This window comes from Pantherophis guttatus, chromosome 2 (assembly GCF_059756535.1).
Source record: "Pantherophis guttatus breed Tessera chromosome 2, ASM5975653v1, whole genome shotgun sequence".
NCBI lineage: Eukaryota > Metazoa > Chordata > Lepidosauria > Squamata > Colubridae > Pantherophis > Pantherophis guttatus.
The window spans coordinates 289,758,164-289,778,836 of record NC_142064.1 but is presented as its reverse complement, the minus strand read 5'-3'; the positions used below and the strand labels follow the sequence as shown (position 1 = coordinate 289,778,836).

General features: G+C 42.7%; 1 protein-coding gene and 1 long non-coding RNA gene across 7 annotated transcripts; one reads left to right on the top strand and one right to left on the bottom strand.

Moving 5' to 3' along the window:
* Positions 1–6,674: 6,674 nt before the first annotated feature.
* Positions 6,675–19,039, top strand: LOC148116104 (uncharacterized). 6 transcript variants are annotated; one of them, XM_087884880.1, is made up of 7 exons: positions 6,675–7,027; positions 8,528–8,958; positions 9,710–9,827; positions 10,015–10,097; positions 11,629–11,755; positions 11,837–11,902; positions 15,119–19,039. In XM_087884880.1, exons 2-7 carry the CDS (start codon positions 8,557–8,559, stop codon positions 16,156–16,158), a joined length of 1,836 nt encoding a protein of 611 aa, XP_087741006.1. In that variant the 5' UTR covers positions 6,675–7,027; positions 8,528–8,556; the 3' UTR covers positions 16,159–19,039. The 6 variants fall into 6 exon arrangements, with proteins under 6 accessions (XP_087741006.1, XP_087741008.1, XP_087741007.1 ...); XM_087884882.1 differs by having other exon boundaries at positions 6,720–7,027; positions 15,122–19,039; XM_087884881.1 differs by having other exon boundaries at positions 6,729–6,932.
* On the bottom strand, positions 17,101–20,667 carry LOC117673526 (uncharacterized). Its single transcript, XR_004593498.3, has 2 exons — positions 20,343–20,667; positions 17,101–17,282 (listed from the first exon to the last, which is right to left on the bottom strand). It is a non-coding gene; the product is annotated as an uncharacterized LOC117673526 (long non-coding RNA).
* Positions 20,668–20,673: the final 6 nt, after the last annotated feature.

Below are 20,673 nucleotides of genomic sequence, written 5' to 3'. Positions count from 1 at the left end.
GTTCATTCAAAGTTATAGTGGCACTGAAAAAAGTGACTTATGACTGTTTTCACATTTTTCACATTTACAACTATTGCAGGATCCCGTGGTCATATGATCAAAATTCAGATAGACAACTGACTCATATTTATGACAGTTGCAGTGTCCCAGCCTTCTGATAAGCAGTACGTAGGGCTGTTCTGCTCCAGCCACGGACCCCAAAGAACGCAACACACACAAACTCAATACAAAGCTTATTTACTCAAAATAACTTAGTCTTTATCATTCAAATGCTGTTAATGAAGTGTCTTAACAGCCTACCAGAATTCTACAATAAGGAAATCACAGTATTATAATCAAAGCCCAGAAGCAGTTTTGCAGACACGAAAGAGAGCAAACTAAAGTTGTTCTCTACAACTTGTTGCAAGTGGCGTTCTTTCTTAAATAGGCTAAGGGAGTGGCCAATTAGCCCCAAGCCTTACTCTCGAGGAGACCTCCTCCTGAGGAACCACTCCTGCCTTTTGGCAGCTCTACGTGCCCGTGCATTGAGAAGAGGCTCCTCCTCATCATCTTCTTCAGTTAAAGGAGCTTCTGGAGGTTCTGAAGGCCCTGGCTGAATCCCTGCCTCTGGTACCACATCTTCTCCAGCCTCCTCATTGTCTGACTCGAGCACCAGCTGCACAGGCTGCTAGCACAGCACAACACCAGCCTCCTCCTCGTCGGGATCAGCAACAATCCACGCAGGCCGCTGGCGGGCCACAACAAGGGCTGCCAGATTCACTTAACAAAGGTCTTACTAACTTAATGGCAGTGATTCACTTAATAATTGTGGCAAGAAAGACGGTAAAATGGGACAAAGCTCACTTAACAACTGTCTCATGTAGCAAGATAAATTTTGGCCTCCGTTGTAAGTTGAGGCCTACCTGTACTAGGTTTCTTCAGCCATCAAGGATACAAAGGAAAACTGAAGATTTGGGGGATGTATAAAAACCGAAATTGTGGAATAAAGACAAGCAAAGCATGAAGGAAGCCGTTTTAGGAGAAGTTTGATAGCGATCAAAAAAGAGAATGTGTTGAAGAGGGAAAGAACTAACTAAATGTTGAAAGTTAGTGAAAAAGGCTAAACAAATCCAAAAAAATAGCTTTTTCAGATCTTTTCACAAGAAAATAAGGGAGGAGTATATTAACAGTTGAAAGAAAATGACAAAAGACCAACAGATAAAAAACAAAGCAACCTAAACATACTATTCCTGCTTTCCAAAGAAGGAAGGAAAGGATTCCAGGAGCTAAAAACAAATCCGCCTTAAGATGTCTGGGAAAAGTAAAGAGCAAAAATCAAGCAATAAGCATCCTGAAGACCAGGAAGTGATTTCTGGCAGAGTTGTTTAAAAAAACCCAACTACGGTGCAACTAAAGCTGTGCAGTGAGAAACTGCAACTTAGCTGAATTGAAATTGCCCACGCATATCGACAACTGAATGACGTAGAAAATGCCTGTAGAGTATGTGGAGGAAAAACAAGAATTGGTAAAAGTAAGGAAAGACAGGCATGAGAAAAAATAAAACTAACAGCATATCCGAGTGATCAAAACTATAGCTCTATCTTGGCATTGATGTTTTGAAGATTCGAAAGCAGATTGTAAAAGATTGATCTTTGAACACTCTGAAAAAAGAGGTTATTAGAAGTTTACTAGCATGGATTTGTCAGAAACACATGTTTCCTGACCAGCCTTCCCTCAAATTTGGATTGGGTAACTTTTTTAATAGACTGTGGGACTGCTTTAGATGTAATATAACTTGGTTTCTGCAAGGCATTTGACAGAGTAGCCAGTGACATTGAGTAGTAAGTTAATTTAGTGTGGTAGGAATGGCATGACAATTAAGTGGAATCGGACGCATAATGACGCAAAGGTTTTATTCAGAACATGCTCAAATGTTATTCTTCATCGAACTGGAGGAAGGTAATAAATGGGATACTACAATGTGGTACTGGGGTTTTGTTTAATAATTTCAACATTAATTCAATCAAAGATTAAGAGGAATTGTTTATCGAATTTTCAAATAACGCAAAATTGGATGAGGTCGTTTTTATCCTAAAAGTAACCATAGAAATTACTGACACTAATAGTAACTTCAAACTCTCTGCCACAAACCTGATGGGATTCCATGAGAGACAAAACAACCCCAAAAATGTATGCTAGAGCAGCCCTACAACATTTTCTAAGGTAGCGTAGAAAGGATGGAAGAGCATTAGGGCTTATTTTAAGACACACTCCTGTTTATGATCTGGGCGACTCATCTCTTTGCCTCTTGATCAGGAAATCCTGGAATTAAAATAATGAACTGCCATTTGAACAAGTTTGAAAACTTCAAGTAAAAATGTCCCAAAGGTGCTTTTTCAAGAGGCAATTGGACTTTTCTGTTTTTTTCTTTTGAAGATGTTTCACTTCTCCTCCCAGAAGCTTCTTCAGCTCTGAAGATTCCATTCTTCAATCAGAGCTGAAGAAGCTTCTGGAAGGAGAAGTGAAACATCTTCAGAAGCAAAAACCAGAAAGTCCAGTTGCCTCTTGAAAAAGCACCTTGGGACAACCAGGACCTGGATGACTGAGAATCTCCATAGACCTCTAGTATAAATGATGATTTATTCTCAATCTTCCAGGTCCTGGTTGTCCCAATGGTGCTTTCCCCCACAAAAAAAGCAACTGGACTTTCTTGATCTTTTCTTCGACAACGTTTTGCTTCTCATCCAAAAAGCTGCTTCTGTTCAAAACTGGAAAAGGTGCTTTTTTCCCTGAAAAGTTGCCTCTGGGGGTGGGGGGGAAGCATCAGAGACAATCAGAAGCTTCCCCATTATCCGTGCCCTCTGTTAGAATTAACAAGAAGTGTAAGGGAATAAATTGGTTCCCAGAAGAAATGCAGGTAATTCTTGAGTTATGATGGCCACAGGTACTAGAATTTCCATCGCTAAGCAATGCGGGAGTAAAGCCATGTTGTCATGTGACCGCATAGTTTAGTGGTAGCAATGTCTGTAATCCTGGCTGCTGTTGGAATCGCAGGATCGCATGGGTCATTTTGAGAGGGGGTCCAAAGGGAGGTAGTCCTGTAGGCAGGCACTACGGCAGGGGTGTTAAACTCAAGGCCCGGTTCGAGGGTTGCTTAGATCTGGCCTGGGGGGCTGCCCTGAAAACAGTGTACGACTGGCCTGTGGTGCCTCTGCCAGTGAAAACGGAGCTCTGTTTTGGCTTTCAGAGGGTTGGAGGAGGCCGTCGCAGCTGAAAACTGAGCTTCGGAGCCTGTTTTCTCTGGCAGCGCGCTTGGGCCGCCACAGGCGCCCCCTGACATGAGTGATGTTGAGCTGGCCACGCCCACTCTGGCCCCCTGAGGTCAATCACAACCCTGATGCGACCCTCAATGAAATCGAGTTCGACACCCCTGCACTACGGCATGCTGGTTACGGAATTCCAGGAACTGAAAATCCACGCAACCCAAGGTTAGTGAGGTTAATGAGAAAAACTGTTCTAAATTGTTAAGATTGCTTCCCTTGGCTTTTGTACTTCAGAGCCCACCAGAACTGGGAAAAAGTCCTTTGGATGGGAGACCACCAGGAAAGCCCATATCTCAACTAAATGGAGAAGGTCCTGAAAGCCACTTCGGTGTGGCTGTTGGTTCCCTGGCCACCAAGCTTGACTTTTAATAAAGCACAATGCCCTTTGCCCCGTTTTCCCCCCACCTGCATCAAGCATTAGGGATGATGCCTACACACAGTCACTCATGCCCTCGTCACCTCTCGTCTGGACTATTGTAGCACTCTCTACATGGGGCTCCCCTTGAGGTGCACTCGGAGGCTCCAACTGGCGCAGAGTGCGGCCGCGCGGGTGGTTATGGGAGCGACATGGAGTTCCCATGTAACACCTCTCCTGCGCGAGCTGCACTGGCTCCCGGTGGTCTTCCAAGTGCGCTTCAAGGTGCTGGTTACCACCTTTAAAGAGCTCCATGGCTTAGGACCTGGTTATCTACGGGACTGCCTGCTACCACCAATAGCCTCCCACCGGCCAGTACGCTCCCATAGAGAGGGGCTCCTCCGGGTGCCGTCAGCCAAACAATATCGACTGGCGGTCCCTAGGGGGAGAGCCTTCTCTGTGGGGGCACCTACGATCTGGAACGAGCTCCCCCCGGAGATACAGAGAATCCCGGATCTGCGCACTTTCCGTCGCGCACTTACGACTTTTTTTATTTCATCAAGCTGGCCTGGCCTAAATCCTCTCCCCTTTTTAAATTGTAAATTTTAATTTGTTTTAAATTATGGGGTATTTTAAATTCAGCCAAATTTAATTCGTTTTTATTTGATTTTAAATTTTTGTATTTATGTGTTTTTATCTTGTGGCTGTTCACTGGCCTGAGTCCTTCAGGAGAAGGGCGGTATAGAAATTTAATAAATAAATTAAATAAATGATGTCGGCCTGTCTATTTCTGCAGCTCTTCCCCTCACCCGGAGCCCGGATAACGGTCTCCCCACATCTCCTTCCCTCTCCCACCGGCACTTCCAACATGTGGCCGAGGAGGAGCCGGAGAGCCCTGTCTGAGCTGGCAGGGATTGCAGAATATAGCTGCTAGGGCCCCCACGCAAAAAAAAACTAGGTGAACAGACAACCCCACCCCGCCCCCCTTCAGAAGGAGACTCCGCATGTGCTGCATAACTTGCCAGCAGCTGCAGAAATAGAGGCTAAATACGGGGGAATTGGAATTAAAATCAGAATTGAGCTGGAAGGGACCTTGGAGGTCTTCTAGTCCAGCCCCCTGCTCAAGCAGGAGCTCCTACACCATTTCAGACAAGTGACTGTCTAGTCTCTTCTTAAAATCCTCTAGTGATGGAGCACCCACAACTTCTGGTGGCAAGCAGTTCCACTGGTTCATCGTCCTCGCTTGTTAGGAAGTTTCTCCTTAATTCCAGGTTGCTTCTCTCCTGAATTAGTTTCCATCCTTTGTTTCTTGTCCTGCCCTCTGGGGCTTTGGAAGATAAATTGAGCCCTTCTTCTTTGTGGCAACCTCTCAAATACTGGAATTGTTTAATTCTTCAACACTGGAAAATTTTTAAGAGATTGGACAACCATTTGTCTGAAATGGTAGGGTTTCCTTCCTGAGCAGCGGGTTGGACAAGAAGACCTCCAAGTAACGCTGTTGTTCTGTTCTGTTCTGTTCTGTTCTGTTCTGTTCTGTTCTGTTCTACTCTACTCTACTCTACTCTACTCTACTCTACTCTACTCTACTCCTCTGTTCTATGCCTCTGTTCTATTCTATTCTATTCTATTCTATTCTATTCTATTCTATTCTATTCTATTCTATTCTATTCTATTCTATTCTAATTTTCTGGTCTGGTCCGGTCCGGTCCAAATACTGGAATACTGCTATCATGTCATCTCTACTCCTTCTTAGACTAACCAAACCCAAAACTTTGCACTTTTCCCCAAGTCTCATCGTATTTTTTGTAATGGTTGCAGTATTCCAGGTTGCATTATTCCAGGTGTGTACTCCAGGTCTTATTACTAAGGTTTTACAAAGCTTAGGCGAGAGCTGCTATTGCAACCCTGCCTGACTCCGGAGCCTTTAAAAAGCCCCCTCCCGCACTACTCATTTTTCGCTATTTTCCTTTTCCCTTTTCTTTGGCACCTCAGCTTCTCCAGCATTTTCCTTGAGGAAGGGAATGGGACAAAGGGGTCAGGGAGAGCTAGAAAAGAGATTCCCCATGGAAAAATGAGAAAATACCAACGCAAGATGAAGTTATTAAGAAAAGCATGGAATGTGCTGAAATGAGTAAATCGACATTTGAAATTAGAGAAGAAGAAGATAAACAATATTATAAGATATGGGATTTATTTTATCAATGGCTAGACAAGAAAGCATGGAAATGAAATATCAAGGAGCCTTGATAGCACAGTGGTCTAGAGCACCCTGTCATTAACACAGCTGCCTGCAATTACTGCTGGTTCGAATCTCTCCAAGGCTCAAAGTCTCTCCAAGACTCAGCCTTCCATCCTTTCTAAGGTGGGTAAATTGAGGACCCAGTTTGTGGGGGCAATAAGCTGACTTTGTATAAATATACAAAAGTATGAAGGCTATTGCTTAATGCACTGTAAGCCGCCCTGAGTCTACGGAGAAGGGCGGCATATAAATCAAATTTTAAAAAAATAATAAAAAAAATTATTAGTTCAATTTATATGCCGCCTTTCTCCGAGGACTCGGGGCAGCTATGAGATGAACATTCATATATGAAATGAATGTTATAAATATAATATTTGAAAATAATTTTTTTGAAGCGGCAAAGCCGTAGTTAAATAAACGATGAACGAGGACGTTTATTTGTTCGACAATGTAAGAAATTAGATAATTAGTAAATTCTGAATAGAGAGATGAAGCACAAAAGGTTGGTAACCGACCGACACACTGTTTGCAATTGCAATGGAGGATGGATTTATGTTTTATGTTTTGTTCAAAAATAAAAATATTTTTTTTTTCAAAAAGAAAAGAGGACCCCAGATCCCGCTGCATCTCCCAGCGTGAAGGGCTCAAAGGCAAATTGCAGAGCCGGTCACAGGTTCGATTACCGAAACGAGCATCTTTCCCCATCCCCGATTTTCGGGGGGTGGGGTGGGGTGGGGAGAAAGAGTTAAAAGCGATGGGCTGCAATCCCCGCCCGCAATCCTAGGGAAGGGTCACGTGGTCCGCGAAGATTTTCCCCCCTCCCACTCCTGTCTGGGGAAGCGTGGGGAGGGGCAACGGCGGCGTTTGCAACCTCTGGCAGGGTGGGTTGCAGAGCCGGGCGTTCGGCTCAACCCTTGCCCGTAACAGCTGGGCAAAAAAAGCGTTGACCTCGCCTCGGGAGGGAAGCCGGGCAACAAGAAGCCGCCGCCGCCGAAATTGCTGCCACCGGGCTCGCAAGAAGCGCCGAGGCCCCGCGGTAGGAAGGCCCGGGGGCGCCGCGTTGCAGAAGGGCACGGATCGGGCTGGCGCTACCCTGCCCGACCATCAGAGGGCGCTGCTGATCCGGTTAAGGTTTTATATATATATATATATATATATATATATGTAAGCGATTGTCTGGACTCCCAGCGGTTTCTCTAGTTTCCTTGCGCTCCTTAGCGGTCATCCGCGGTATTGCAGGGCGGCATTGGTGCGGGATGTCGGTGCGTGCTAAAGCCCAAAACCCAAGTTGGCCCAAAGGTAGAATAGAATAAGAGAGTTGAAAGGAGCCTTGGAGCAGTGGTGAAATCTAATTTTTTTTTTACTACCGGTTCTGTGGGTGTGGCTTGGTGGGCGTGGTGTGACTTGGTGGGCGTGGCAGGGGAAGCATACTGCAAAATCCCCATTCCCTCCCCACTCCTGGGGGAAGGATATTGCAAAAGCCCCATTCCCTCCCCCACTCCTGGGGGAAGGATATTGCAAAATCCCCATTCCCTCCCCACTCCTGGGGGAAGGATACTGCAAAAGCCCCATTCCCTCCCCACTCCTGGGGGAAGGATACTGCAAAATCCCCATTCCCTCTTCACTCCTGGGGGAAGGATACTGCAAAAGCCCCATTCCCTCTCCACTCTGGGGCCAGCCAGAGGTGGTATTTCCCGGTTCTCCGAACTACTCAAAATTTCCGCTACTGGTTCTTCAGAACCTGTCAGAACCTGCCGGATTTCACCCCTGCCTTGGAGGTCTTCTAGTCCAACCCTCTGCTCAGGCAGGAAACCCTATAGCATTGCTCTCCCCCCCTCCCCCCGGGTAACTGGACTTTCTGGTTTTTCTTTGAAGACCTTTCAGTTCTCATCCAAGAAGCTTGTGCCAAAGGTGCTTTTTCAGGAGGCAACTGGACTTTCTGGTTTTTTCCTTTTGAAGACATTTTGCTTCTCATCCAAGAAGCTTCTTTAGCTCTGACTGGATGGTGGGGAAGGGAAGGATTTGCATCCTTTTAGAGGATCCTTGAAGCACTTGGAGGTTTCTCTGTGTCCTCAGGATCACCTGAGTGGCGCTCCTGGTTCCTGTAGTTTGCAATTTTTCCCCGCTTTGGAAATCCATTCCTACTCCCACACCATTCCAAGGGTCTTCATCCCAAATTTTATAATGAAAAGTCTGTAGAGATTCTCAATCACCCAGGTCGTGGTTGTCCCAAAGGTGCTTTTTCAGGAGGCAACTGGACTTTCTGGATTTTTCTTTTGAAGCTTGAAGCTTCAAATCCAAGAAGCTTCTGCCGTTAGGTTAGCTGACCAGGCTGTGGAATTTCCCCGCCATCCACAGGTCATTCTGAAAAATGGTTTTGGTTTAGTGGCTGCCCTTGTAGTGAGGGAGATGCTCTCCAAGTGACGGAGGAAAACTGCTCTCTACGCAAGATATAGCAAAGCTTCCTTCCTCTCGGAGTCCAACTTGTGCTCTACCTTAGAATTAGGAAGCGCCTGAGTTTTGTCAGGCTCTCCTCCAGAACGTCTGTTGTCTGGCCTCATTCATGCTGCTCTACTCCGATGAATCCAAATAGCTTTGGAGACCCGGGGAATCTTTGGCTCCCTTTTGCAGGTACTTCCGAGGAGTGTTGGCGTCAGAAAATGAGCACAAATGAAGCTGCAGACAGCTTCCACAGCATCCTCTCAGGAAGCGCCAGGGGATTCTGGGGAGGAACCAGGGTCAAGATCCTGGAAGAAGAAGAAGAAGGTGCCCTTCCTTGGGATGTCCAGCGCTTCAGGGACTTTGGGTACCAGGAGGCCCAGGGGCCACGAGAGCTTTGCAGCAGACTCCACTGGCTTTGCCACCAATGGCTGAAGCCCGAAAGGAACACAAAAGCTCAGATGCTAGACCTGGTGCTCCTGGAGCAGTTCCTGGCTGTCCTGCCTGCAGAGATGGAGAGCTGGGTGCGGGAGTGCGGAGCCGAGACCAGTTCCCAGGCAGTGGCCCTGGCGGAAGGCTTCCTCCTGAGCCAGGCAGAAGAGAAGCAGCAAAAAGTGCCTCAGGTGAGATCTACATGTTGGCTTGAAGGGTAGCCACAAGGGAAAACAATTAGGTTGTTGGTTTGAGCTCCAAGCTTGGCAATTTTGTCGCATATGTTTCATCACCGTTCGAGGAGACATAGTCAGTGCGTTTTGAATTGTATTTGTCTGCAGACAAGCACAATTCAAAGCACACTGACGATGTCTCCTCGAATGGTGATGAAACGTTTGCAGCCAAATTGCCAAGCTTGGAGCTCAAACCAACAGCCTAACTAGCAACCCGAATATTCACTAATATTCTACTAATATTCACTACCTAATCACTAATATTCTAATATTCACTACCGAATATTCACTAATATTCAAACACATTTCAAGGAAAATAATATCAAATGGACAACACCTTCCTGGGCCTTAGGGAGGAGCAAATGTGTCTTCTTTTTTCCTTCTGGTCTTGGTGGACTTCAGAATTGCAGATGGAGAGTGAACTTTTTATTCCATCAAGCGGGCTTGGCCTGATCTCTTCCCCTTTTAAATATGTAAATATGTAAATTTTAATCTGTTTTTAAATTATTGGGGTATTTTAATTTGTCTGGGCCAATTAATTTAATTTGATTTTATCGGGTTTTTAAATTTTGTGTATTTATGTATTTTATTGTTGGCTGTTCACCGCCCTGACTCCTTCGGGAGTAGGGCGGTATACAAATCAAATTAACTAACTAACTAACTAACTAACTTTCCCCCCATCACATTGGCTTTTTACTTTTGTCGGCAGTTGCAGGGAGAGGGACCCTTTGTGGAGGTGACAACAAGCAACGAATTCTCCGGTCCCCCAGAAGAGCTAGTTTTGGGTGGCAACTTTCAGGAGAATCAATGTGGAGGGATTTCACCAGGTAAGAAGGAAGACTTTCTCTAAAGAAAAATCTCAGCTTTTATTTTTCGTTCTCATTTCACGGCAATGCTGGGGAGATACTTCTTCCACCTTGTATAATAACTATATGGGTAAGGTCATGTTCCATCTTTTCCTAGAATGTATTCTTGCTTTAAAAGTCTATTTTTTCCACATTTTCTCCCTCATAGGGAGCAGAACCGTTTCTCTGATGTTCAATGAAATGTCTCCGTTTTGTGGTGGAGCAGAAAAAACAGTCGAACCTCCACCTCAGGTACTTAAAGGATCAGACTCAATTGAGCCTACCTCATAAGATTCAAAGTTATCTTAGAAATATGGAGTTGGAAACCCCTCCCAAGATCAGCAGTCTATCCTATTGTATTGTGCGAGAAAAAAACCAGCAAAACCATCCTTAAGAGGTGGTCAGCCATCTACTCTGTTTCCCCTCGTTCTTCTTTCCTTCAGACTGGACATCCCAAGTACCTTCAGCCTTTTCTCCAGGCCTGTCAAACTGAGAGCCCAGGGATCAGATACGGCCCGCGCAGGCCATGCCCACCCAAGCTTCACAAAGGCAAAAAAAATCACGCTACGTCACGATCTGGCCCGTGACGTGATCGAGTTTGACACCCCTCTCCTAAAGTGTGTCCTGTAATTCTTGAATCACCTGTGTTGCCCTCCCTTGAACCTGCTTTTACCTGTCAAGTCCTATTTTATTTTGAAATGTTGCCAAAATAAAATAGAAAATATTAACAGATGCACTCCTAAGAGGTTCATGGGGAGAGTCATACAGGTAATCCTTGACTTGCAACCATAATGGAGCTTGCCCATTAATGGTCGTAAGTCATGACGAAATTAAATCTTTGTGACTGATCCAATTTTATCACTTTTTTTTTTTTGCAATGGTTGTTAAGCAAATGCTCCAGTTGTTGAGCAATTAACTGAACCAATTGTTTGCTAGGGGGCTGGTTTTGCTGAAAAAGAGAAGTTAATTCCTTTGGTTACTTTGGGTCAGTGGTTTTTTTCCTGGACTGCTCTACCTCATAGGGTTGGAAAGGTGTTCTGCCCCAGCTACGGACCCCAAAGGACGCAGCACACACAAAGTCTGTACAAACCTTAGTTTACTAAATTAAATCAGTCTTTTTCAAACAAAGGCTGTTAATTAACTTTATTAACAGCCTACAAGAATCCAAAGAATAAATAATCGTAATCTTACTATGGTTGGCAGAATGCCCAGAAGCAATTTGCAGGAAACTGATAAGAGAAGTAAGATCAAGATGCAAAGGAGAGTGAACGAAGTTGTTCCCTGCAAATTGCCTGAGTCTAGCTGCACAGGCTGCTGACGGGCCACAACAAAAGGAATGGAACAGATGCTGCCTTGAGCCCCTGAATGAAAGGCAAAGTATAAATCTAATATTACAGTATTGATGGCAGCTTGTTAAATCTTGGATGCGATTTCCCTGTTCCATGACATTGTTTGATATTGGGTAGCGTGTAACCCTTGGGGAACTCCCCAGGCCACTGGCTAAAGATCAGACAGGAACTCCCCAAAATTTTTACTTCTCTGAGTGAGGACTGGAGACCCTGAATTGTGACATTTGCAGTGCCCATTTGCCCATTGATTGAGAAAGATGATGCAGCAGTTGCTTTCATTAAATGGCGTTGAAAGTGTTATAAAATTGGCTGCTAATAAGCAGTGGATTCTTTCCATTCTCTCCTGTTACCCCAAGTAGAAAATGCCCACTGGTTATCTCTTGGAAATTCTTCCTGACTTGTCTATAAGTAAGGGGGATCTTTTCTTCTTTCAGGGTTCTGTCTCTTTTGAGGAGGTGGCTGTGTGTTTCACCGAAGAAGAGTGGGACCTTCTAGATTCCAACCAGAGGGCCCTCCATGGGGAAGTCATGCTGGAGAATGCTAGGAGTGTGGCCTCTCTAGGTAAGGGAACATCTGGGTTCAGATAAAGGGGGGGAAATATTTTCTAGTTAGAAGTAATTATTCCCTCTTGCTTTCTCCAAGAACTGCCCAAACCAGAGTTTGTCTCCTGGCTGGAAGGGGAAGATCCATTCTTCTGGAATTCTGAAGGTGAGAGATCAGCAGGAATCTAGTCAGTGGATTTTGGGTGAAAAGTGCCCTGAAGTATCTTTCAGATGGTGTTTAATATTGCCAAGAGAAATTGACTTTTGGAAGAACTAAAGTTTTGCCCGATGATTCTGACTGTTGTTCTCAAATGCATTAATTCCTTGGCACATCAATGGCACAAGAGCTGCCCTTCTGGTAGAGCTGTTTCTCTGCTGGTTGTAGAAATGGTTTTTTTTTAAAGGTACCTTAACCTTGATAGATTTCCAAAGCAGCAGCCCCCAACCTTTTGGGTACCAGGGACCAGTTCCGTGGAGAGTTTTTTCCATGGACTGTAGGTAGTGTGGTTTTGTGTGCTGTATTCATCCCACAGTTGGGGCTTCGGTTGTTTGCACAGCCCGTTTCTGGCATGCTGCAGACTGGTCCCAGTCCATGGACCAGGGATTGGAGACTCCTGTTTTAAAGGATCCATTTGGCATATCCCTTTTTGGGGGATTCGTGGATCCCAATATCTATCCTCTTGTTCCTTCCTCTTTCTGTTATGCAAACTGCGAGGAGGTGATCCCACAGTGCCATGCTTTGGATTGGCAGCTCTGCCACATGCTTATTCCAGTTTTATGTGGTTAAGAGATTTGTGATGTCTGCCCAAGAATAGGAGCTCACAAGATTCACTAGTATCCCACTGGAGGGAAAGTGCTTGAAAAACAGTAGCTCTAAACCGAGATTCTCTTGGAGAAACAGGCCAACTCAGTTTTGCAGGCAACCTGAGGAGAACGGGACTCCTTACCTCCAAATTAATGTAGATCAATGTTACAACATGCATTTATTGTTTGACCCGGAAGTCTGAATTCAGATGTGGTCTGTTCCATCTAAAGTCCGCTGAATGGAAGCTGGTAAAATGGAGATAGCAAAGGCACTTAGACTTATATACCGCTTCACAGTGCTTTACAGCCCTAAGTGGTTTACAGAGTCAGCATCTTGCCCCTAACAATCTGGGTCCTCATTTTACCCACCTCGGAAGGATGGAAGGTTGAGTCGACCTTGAGGCAGTGACATGTTACTGTATTGGATCATTTCAGTCTTACAAAAGTAAATTCACGGTAAATCCTTGTCAGTTATCTTACCGGGCTGTTGGTGAGTGTATTTGCGTTTGGAACTGATGTGGAATCCACTTTACAGTTTGCTACAGCAGCTTATTCTCACACAATATGGATTTGCAATAACCTTGGCCTGTTTTTTTGCCAACCATTCTTCTAACTGGGAAAGTTTAAACCAATGGCTGGAAGGCAGCCTTTTTCCAATTGGCCCTTCTTTTTATTGCAGGTTTTTTTTCTTGTCTCCAGACCTTACACATTTCCTCATTAAGTCATATTTTGAAAAATGATACCAGTATGTGTATCATAAATTAAATGGGGAAAATGCATCTGTATTAAAATCAAGTGAAAATTGGGCCTAAAAATATTGTTTGAACTGGCAGCATATTCAAAAACTACCCTGTTTCAGGGCACAGGAGCTAAAACTATATAGGCCCCATACCAGGGGTGAAATGTAAAATTTGTTACTACCGGTTCTGTGGGCATGGCTTGGTGAGAGGGGGGTAATGTGATTGGGTGGGCGTGGCCAACTTTTTTTTTTTTTAACTTTTCAAAGCATTTTTTCTAATGCTTTGAAAAGCCTCTGCCGATCAGGCAACTCAGCTGGGATCCTGAGGCTTTTCAAAGCATTTTTTTACCACCTCTTCAGCCAAGAGGTTGCAGAAAAAAAATGCTTTGAAAAGCCTCTGATGATCCCAGCTGAGCCACGCGATCATCAGAGACTTTTGTTTTTATTTTTAAAAGCATTTTTTCCTTGGAAGAGGTTGTAGAAAAAATGCTTTTAAAAGTTAAAAAAAAAAAGCTTCTGATGATTGTGCGGCTCAGCTGGGCATGGTGGTGGTGGGGGGTGCAGGGATTTTTGCTACCGTTTCTCCGAACCACCCGCTGCCATCGCTACCGGATCGGGCGATCCAGTCCGAACTGGGAGCATTTCACCCCTGCCCCATACGTTGGAATGGGTTTGCCCCTGTAAATATGGAGGGCCTCACAACTCCTTTAGTTCTGATGATATTCAATTTCAATAGGCTTTTGGTTCATGTGATTGTGAATGCAATAATCTATAATCAGTAATAGCTCAGGATCCAAAAAGATCTTGACAGACTTGAACAATGGGCCCTATCCAACAAAATGAAATTTAATGTGGAGAAAAGCAATGTTTTACAAGTGGGCAGGAAAAACCAAAGATACAAGTACAGATTAGGCAAAACCTGGCTCAAAAACAGTAACTGTGAGAAGAATCTTGGAGTCCTAGTGGAGGATCACTTACACGAGTCATCTATGTGTGGCAGCAGCCAAAAATAAGCTAATACAATCCTTGGTTGTATAAACAGAGGCATAGAATCAAAATCATGTGAAGTATAAATACTGCTTTGTAAAGCCTTAGTAAGATCACACCTGGGATACTGCAACCATTTTTAGTCACCATATTTACAAAAAAGATGTTGAGACTTTGGAAAAAATGCAAAGAAGAGCAACTAAAATGATTTAAGCCCTGGAGACTAAAACATATGAAGAACGGTTGTAGGATTTGGGTTTGACTAGTCTAAAGAAAATAGTCTTCCAATATTTGAGAGGCTGCCACAAAGAGGAGGAGGGGATCAATTTATTTTCCAAAGCACCAGAGGACAGGATAAGAAACAAAGGATGGAAAGTAATCAAGGAGAGAAGCAACCTGGAATTAGGGAGAAACTTCCTATTAGTGAGGACAATTAACCAGTGGAACAGCTTGCCATCAGAGTTATGGGTGCTTCATCACTGGAGGTTTTTAAGAAGAGACTGGACAGTCACTTGTTTGAAATGATATAGCATTTCCTGCTTGAGCAGGGGGCTGGACTAGAAGACCTCAAAAGTTATTTCCAGCTCTATTCTGATTCTAATCCCTGGCTATTCTCCATATTATGCATTTTTTATTTTTGCGCGCTGCCCAAAAGCTATACATGTAAGATACATGTAAGAGTAAAAGCTATACATGTGTAAGATACAAACACTGTAAAATAATAAACCAAGAAACACATAGAAAAGCTGCAGGGAGCATAGAAATGCAGAAATATAGATGCAACTAAGAAGATTCTTTTCTAATGATCTTCTCCAGTTTTGCTTTAAATTTCTATTCTCTCTCTCTCTCCAGCAGGTGATGGGCAGAAAACCAGGAAGTGCATGGAGCCCGCTCTGAAGTACTTCAATCATAATTTGCTTTCGAGTCCATGCACAGGGGAGAAACCTTACAAATGCTTCGAATGTGGAAAGAGCTTTAGTATGAGCAGCCACCTGCTTTCTCACCAGAGGACTCATGCAGGGAAAAAGTCGTATAAGTGCTTGGAGTGTGGAAAGAGCTTCACGCAGAACTTCAGTCTGACAGTCCATCAAAGAACTCACACGGGGGAAAAACCCTATGAATGCGTGGACTGCGGGAAGTGCTTCAGCCGCAGCCAGCATCTCATCCAGCACAGAAGCATCCACACAGGGGAGAAACCTTTTCAATGTACCGACTGTGGGAAGTGCTTCAGCCGCAGTCAACATCTTGCCCAACATCGAAGTATCCACACTGGAGAGAAACCGTACAAATGCACGGAGTGTGGAAGGCGCTTCAGCAATAGCGGAAGTCTAAATACACACCAGAGAACTCATACAGGGGAGAAACCCTATAAATGCCTCGAGTGTGGGAAGAGCTTCAGCAAGAGCAGTAACCTCACAGCCCATAAGCGGATCCACACGGGGGAGAAGCCCTATCAATGTTTGGAGTGCGGGAAGAGCTTCAGCAAGAGAGGGAACCTTTATAAACATCAGACGATCCACACTGGAGAAAAACCTTACACCTGCATGGAATGTGGGAAGAGTTTCCGGATGAGTGGGAACTTTTATAAGCATCAGAGAATCCACACAGGAGAGAAACCGTATGAATGTCTGGAGTGTAGGAAGCGCTTTGCCCTTAGGCATCAGTTGACTTCACATCAAAGAACTCATGCAGATGAGAACCCATTCCAATGCTTAGTGTGTGGCAAGGACTTTAAATATAGGGACCAACTTACTCAGCACGAAACCACCCACACGGCATCCAACCAAAATGAAGACATGGTTGCAGAAACTTCAGCTCCCTTTGAAAGCTCCTATTTCTCTTTGTATCCTGACAATTGTTTAATCTCCTTTATTTGGTCCGGAAACCGGTGATAAATATTGTCTCTTTTGGTATCTGGGGCAGTTAGTGAATAATCTGAACCACGAGACATAATGGAAAAACAGAGAGTCATTCTAGTCCTCTCTCCTGGCAACATCTGGATGGAAACTGAGGTTATTATTGACAAATAATTATAGCTTCAATCATTTTTTTCCTGATGATTGGTTGATTATATAATATTGATATTTGTATTGTAAACAATGCAGTGGAGAATGGGATCAGTCAACTGGAAGCTACCCATGACAGAACTGCAGAAGGCAATTACATTCTATGATTGACCAGGGATCTCACCCAGAAGGGCTTCTAGAAGGCTCTCTTTTTGTGACAATGTGTAATATGAAATAGAAACTCAGACATGAGTAAGAGTTTGAAAGGATACATCTTTCCACACATATTTATGAGTGGGGCCAGGAATGCCACACCCATTGGCATTATCATGCAAAAAGGATGCCTGTAATAATATCTTAGGTGGCTTCTACTGTTGCCTTTTCTCCTCCCTGTTGCATTTAATGCTCTTTAATGAATTACGATAGACTTCCTTATCTTCATTTTCAAAGATCTTCTAAGCCTGCTCAAGATAACAGAAAAGCTTAAATAGGACCCATCCAAAATCTCTTAGGACGATGCCAGATAGCTGGTAATTGACAGACTTGTTCAATTGACATCTTTTGATAGAAGGAGAAGAATCTGAAATATGTTCCTGAATAATAATAATATTTCTTGTTCTTGAAACTTTCACCATCCAACAATCTGAGATTTTCTTCCAGATGGGAAAGGTTTTATTATCTGCTAGGGTTGAAACCTCTTTGGGAGAGATTTACTCACAAGCTGCTCTTAATCTGACACCAGTAAATAAAATGTCAACACACTATTTTCTGATCTCTTAACTGGATCTCTCATTCAGCCAATGAGTCTTTGAAAGTTCTCAAAAGTTACTTAAGACTTGTTATTTATTGTAGTCTTGTTACTTCTGTAGTGACGTAAAACTTTTTACAGCGTTTTCTGCAATTGCAGGTGTATAATTTATCCTTTTCCTCTTGATCGTGGTTTCTTTTTAAACAAGTATTTTATTGCAGCAGTGAAGTAATTTTGCCACCTTTCTGTGTTTAGTAGGAGACTGTAGAAAAAGAGGTGCAAAAAAAATTGTAAATGTCACAGAAATAATTATTTTTAAAACTTTTTTCATCCTCTGGCTCTGTTCTCAAAATACCTACAGCCTTCTAATATTTTTAAATTTAGAGGCTGGGTGACTCCAGGGCAGTTTTGGGAGGCTAACACTTAGAAAACAAGAAGGATCATGTATGTCCAGAGAAGTCTCATGGACCTCAGAAATGCAAATGAGAAACCTAAATGTATTTTCTTGCTTTCTGTAGGTCCCAAGATGTGTGTTGGTAGTTTGTAATCACAGGTGACTGGATCTGCATACTCATGGCCATTTCATGCTACAAAGAAGGAAGGGAGGCTTCTGCTTCCTGCCTCATTTTCTTTTTTTATCCAAACGAAATAATTTTTTGAAAGAAAAAAAAAATGATTCAGGATTCAGGATGGAATTGCCATGGACAAATTCAGGGAGGTTCTCTTCTCCTGCCCTTATCAGCTTGCGTTAGTTTAACCTTGAGGTGTGCTAAATAAAATTTTAGTCTAGATTCTAGATAAAACAAAATAGGTTTCTTTATTTTGAATGCCAACTGAAGTACATCTTTTAACTAAAGATGCTCATGATGAATTTAAGAAAGCTACAGAAATCAGGAAAGATGAGGGAAGATCATATGAGATACACTGGACTGAGAACTGCTCATGGGAGAGAGAATATGATGAGGGCAGTCTCATTGCATTCAGCATATAACATTGCTCTAGGATCCCTTGAATTTTGTTTCAGATCAAACCTAAAACCACCAATTATGTTTCTGTTAAACCATGGCCAAAACAAAATAGTTGGGCAGAAGTTAGAGAACACAGTGGTTTGTTTTGGCTTCCAAAGCAAATAGAGTTTCTGTTTTATGTCAGTCCTGATTGGGTCTCTTTAGGGCTAAATCTGACTCAATTTTAAAGTGTATGTTGTAGAGATAAACTATAGCTTATCACTGTCATATGAATTATGTCTTTTTTCCAGTTGGAGTTTGTGAAGAATACATTCTTGTTTTTCTTAATATTTATAGTAATTATTTATGGTAGCTTCCTTTGTAATAAAAGTTGAAAGGATTATAGTTGCTTTCTATAAGTTTTCAAATGTTATCCAAGTTGAAAAAGGGGAAGGGTCAACTGGCATAGCCTTTTTCAAGAGATTTTTCATTCTTCCAATGGGCAAATAAATTTTACTAAATGTCAAGGCAAGGATGTAGTTATTGGAAGCAAGACAGAGATGATGCTTTTTAATTAGGAAGTCCTATTTAATCTGTTGATCAAGATTTGCCCAATGAAGTAGAGTTGCTGTTTGATGACCCAGTATTTAATTGGAAAAATAGAAAGAAAGAGAACCAACAGCAATATGGATGGACTTGATTACAACAGTGAATGCACCTTTGAGATGGTTAAAAGGCTAAGTTGAAGACAGATCTTCCTGGAGAAAATCCATGTGGTCAACTCAAGTCAACATAGACTTAGTGGCAACAACTTTTGATTGGCACATCAACTCAGAATATATGAGATCCAGTTCTGAGTGTTTCAAGCAAGTAGATATTTGGTTTCAACATCTGAATACTGTTAATGTTGACCATATAATAATTAGATTCAGTTCTAATTTTGGATAATTTTCTAAATTGCAGTGTCCCTAAACACTCCATCTAAGTCACCAAAACTGTTTTCTAGCTCTGTAAACAGTCTTCCAGAATGTGTGTGAATGTGTTTCATCAGTAAAGTGAACTGCGCTTGTTATTTTTAGTATGGTTATTTGTTTATCTGTATAATGTTTATATGTGTGATACATTTTATAAATTCTCCCAAAAGTTCATTTAAATCAGGGATTAACTCAAAATTCCACTGAAGCACAATTTGTGTATTATGGCACAGGAGGCAGTCAAAAAAAACCTGAACGAGGGGGGGGAAACGTATTTTCTTTGAACTTGTAAGCAGAAAATGACCCACTTAATTTTAATGGGACTTGATCGGCATTTGTTTGTTTTCTTGAAACTCAGAAGTTACTTCGATTATACAACTGTCTCAGATGTGAAAATTTTTCTAAACCATTTCCCACTGAATTCATGAGCTGTAGATTATTTTGTTCTTCCCAAAATGAAGAGTGTATATAATGAATTTTTTAAATAGAAATAAAATATTAGAAGACAGCAAGAGCACTTAGACTTAGATACATCTTCATAAGGTACGGATGAAATCTGCAAACCTTAGGAATTTGAATTCCCAACTACTGGATCTAAGCAAAGAAGGGCACTTTTGAGTCTATATAAAGCCTCTATTAGTCCAACATGACTTGTACTGTAGATTATACAATATTATTGGCAAAGGAGTCAGAAGAACCTTTATAGATCGATGGGGTTTTAAATTGGAAATGCCCTTCCGTAATAAGCCCTGCAAGATCTGTAGATGAGCGCAGCAAAATGATTTAGGGTGCAAATCTACAAATAACTACCCAGAAATGTGCTTTTACAGTATAGAGAAGAGGACCTCTAGTCCTTTTCCTCAAACTATACATACCCAATTCCAGCTACCCTTCTTTATTTGTTTTAATCATCTTTGTTGCTCTTTTCTCTGCACTCTTTCTAGAGTCTCCACATCTTTTTTACATCATGGCAACCAAGACTGGATACAGGATTCAAAGTGTGGCCTTACCAAGGCCTTATAAATTAGCATTAACACTTCACGTGTTCTTTAGTTAGCTTTTTGTACTGTTTATTTTAATACGGGAAAGCTTCCCAATAAAACTAAATTAACAAATGCCTTCAACTCGTTCAGAAATTAATAAAACCATTTTCTATTTTAGCTATCCATTTTCCATATGCCCTATCTACTAAATTCCTTAAAATCCAATTTCACTATATCCTCATATCTTTCCATTTGAGAGCTCCAAAATATTTGCTTATGGCGGACTTCTCTGACTGTGTCATCTTAATGCTCACGTGCCTCAACGGTCACTCTTTTTCCCACCGAGCTCAATTTTTAAAAAAATCTTTTTCAGTTTTCGTTTTCTAGTTTTGTTTGGTTTAATTTTATGTTTCTTCACCTTTTCTACCAGGTTCTTCCCGACCCTTGACTGCCTCGGAGGGAAAAAATTTCCCCTCAGGCTGGTTCTGAGGGAAGGAAAAAAGCACCTCTTCCCTCCCCGGTTTCCTCAGCTGCTGCCTCTTTCGCGGCCGCCTCTCCTGAGTTTAATTTAATTTAATTTAAATTTCACTCTTTTCTTGAATCTGGACTTTGGGTCGCTTCCTTCAGCCTTTCTCTCAGGAGCCTCGTGCCGGCAGAGCTCACAAACGGCCATCGCTGCTTCTTCCTGCCTTCGCGCCTCCTGCCCAACGGTTCTGTTTGATTGGCAGCTGGGTCGTCCTGACGGGGGC

Coding starts and splice junctions, on each gene's coding strand:
- LOC148116104 (XM_087884877.1), top strand. CDS start 8,476: ATGAATCCAAATAGCTTTGGAGACCCGGGGAATCTTTGGCTCCCTTTT. Junction 8,959..9,709: donor AGCAGCAAAAAGTGCCTCAG/GTGAGATCTACA, acceptor TTTTGTCGGCAG/TTGCAGGGAGAGGGACCCTT. Junction 10,098..11,628: donor CAGTCGAACCTCCACCTCAG/GTACTTAAAGGA, acceptor TTCTTCTTTCAG/GGTTCTGTCTCTTTTGAGGA.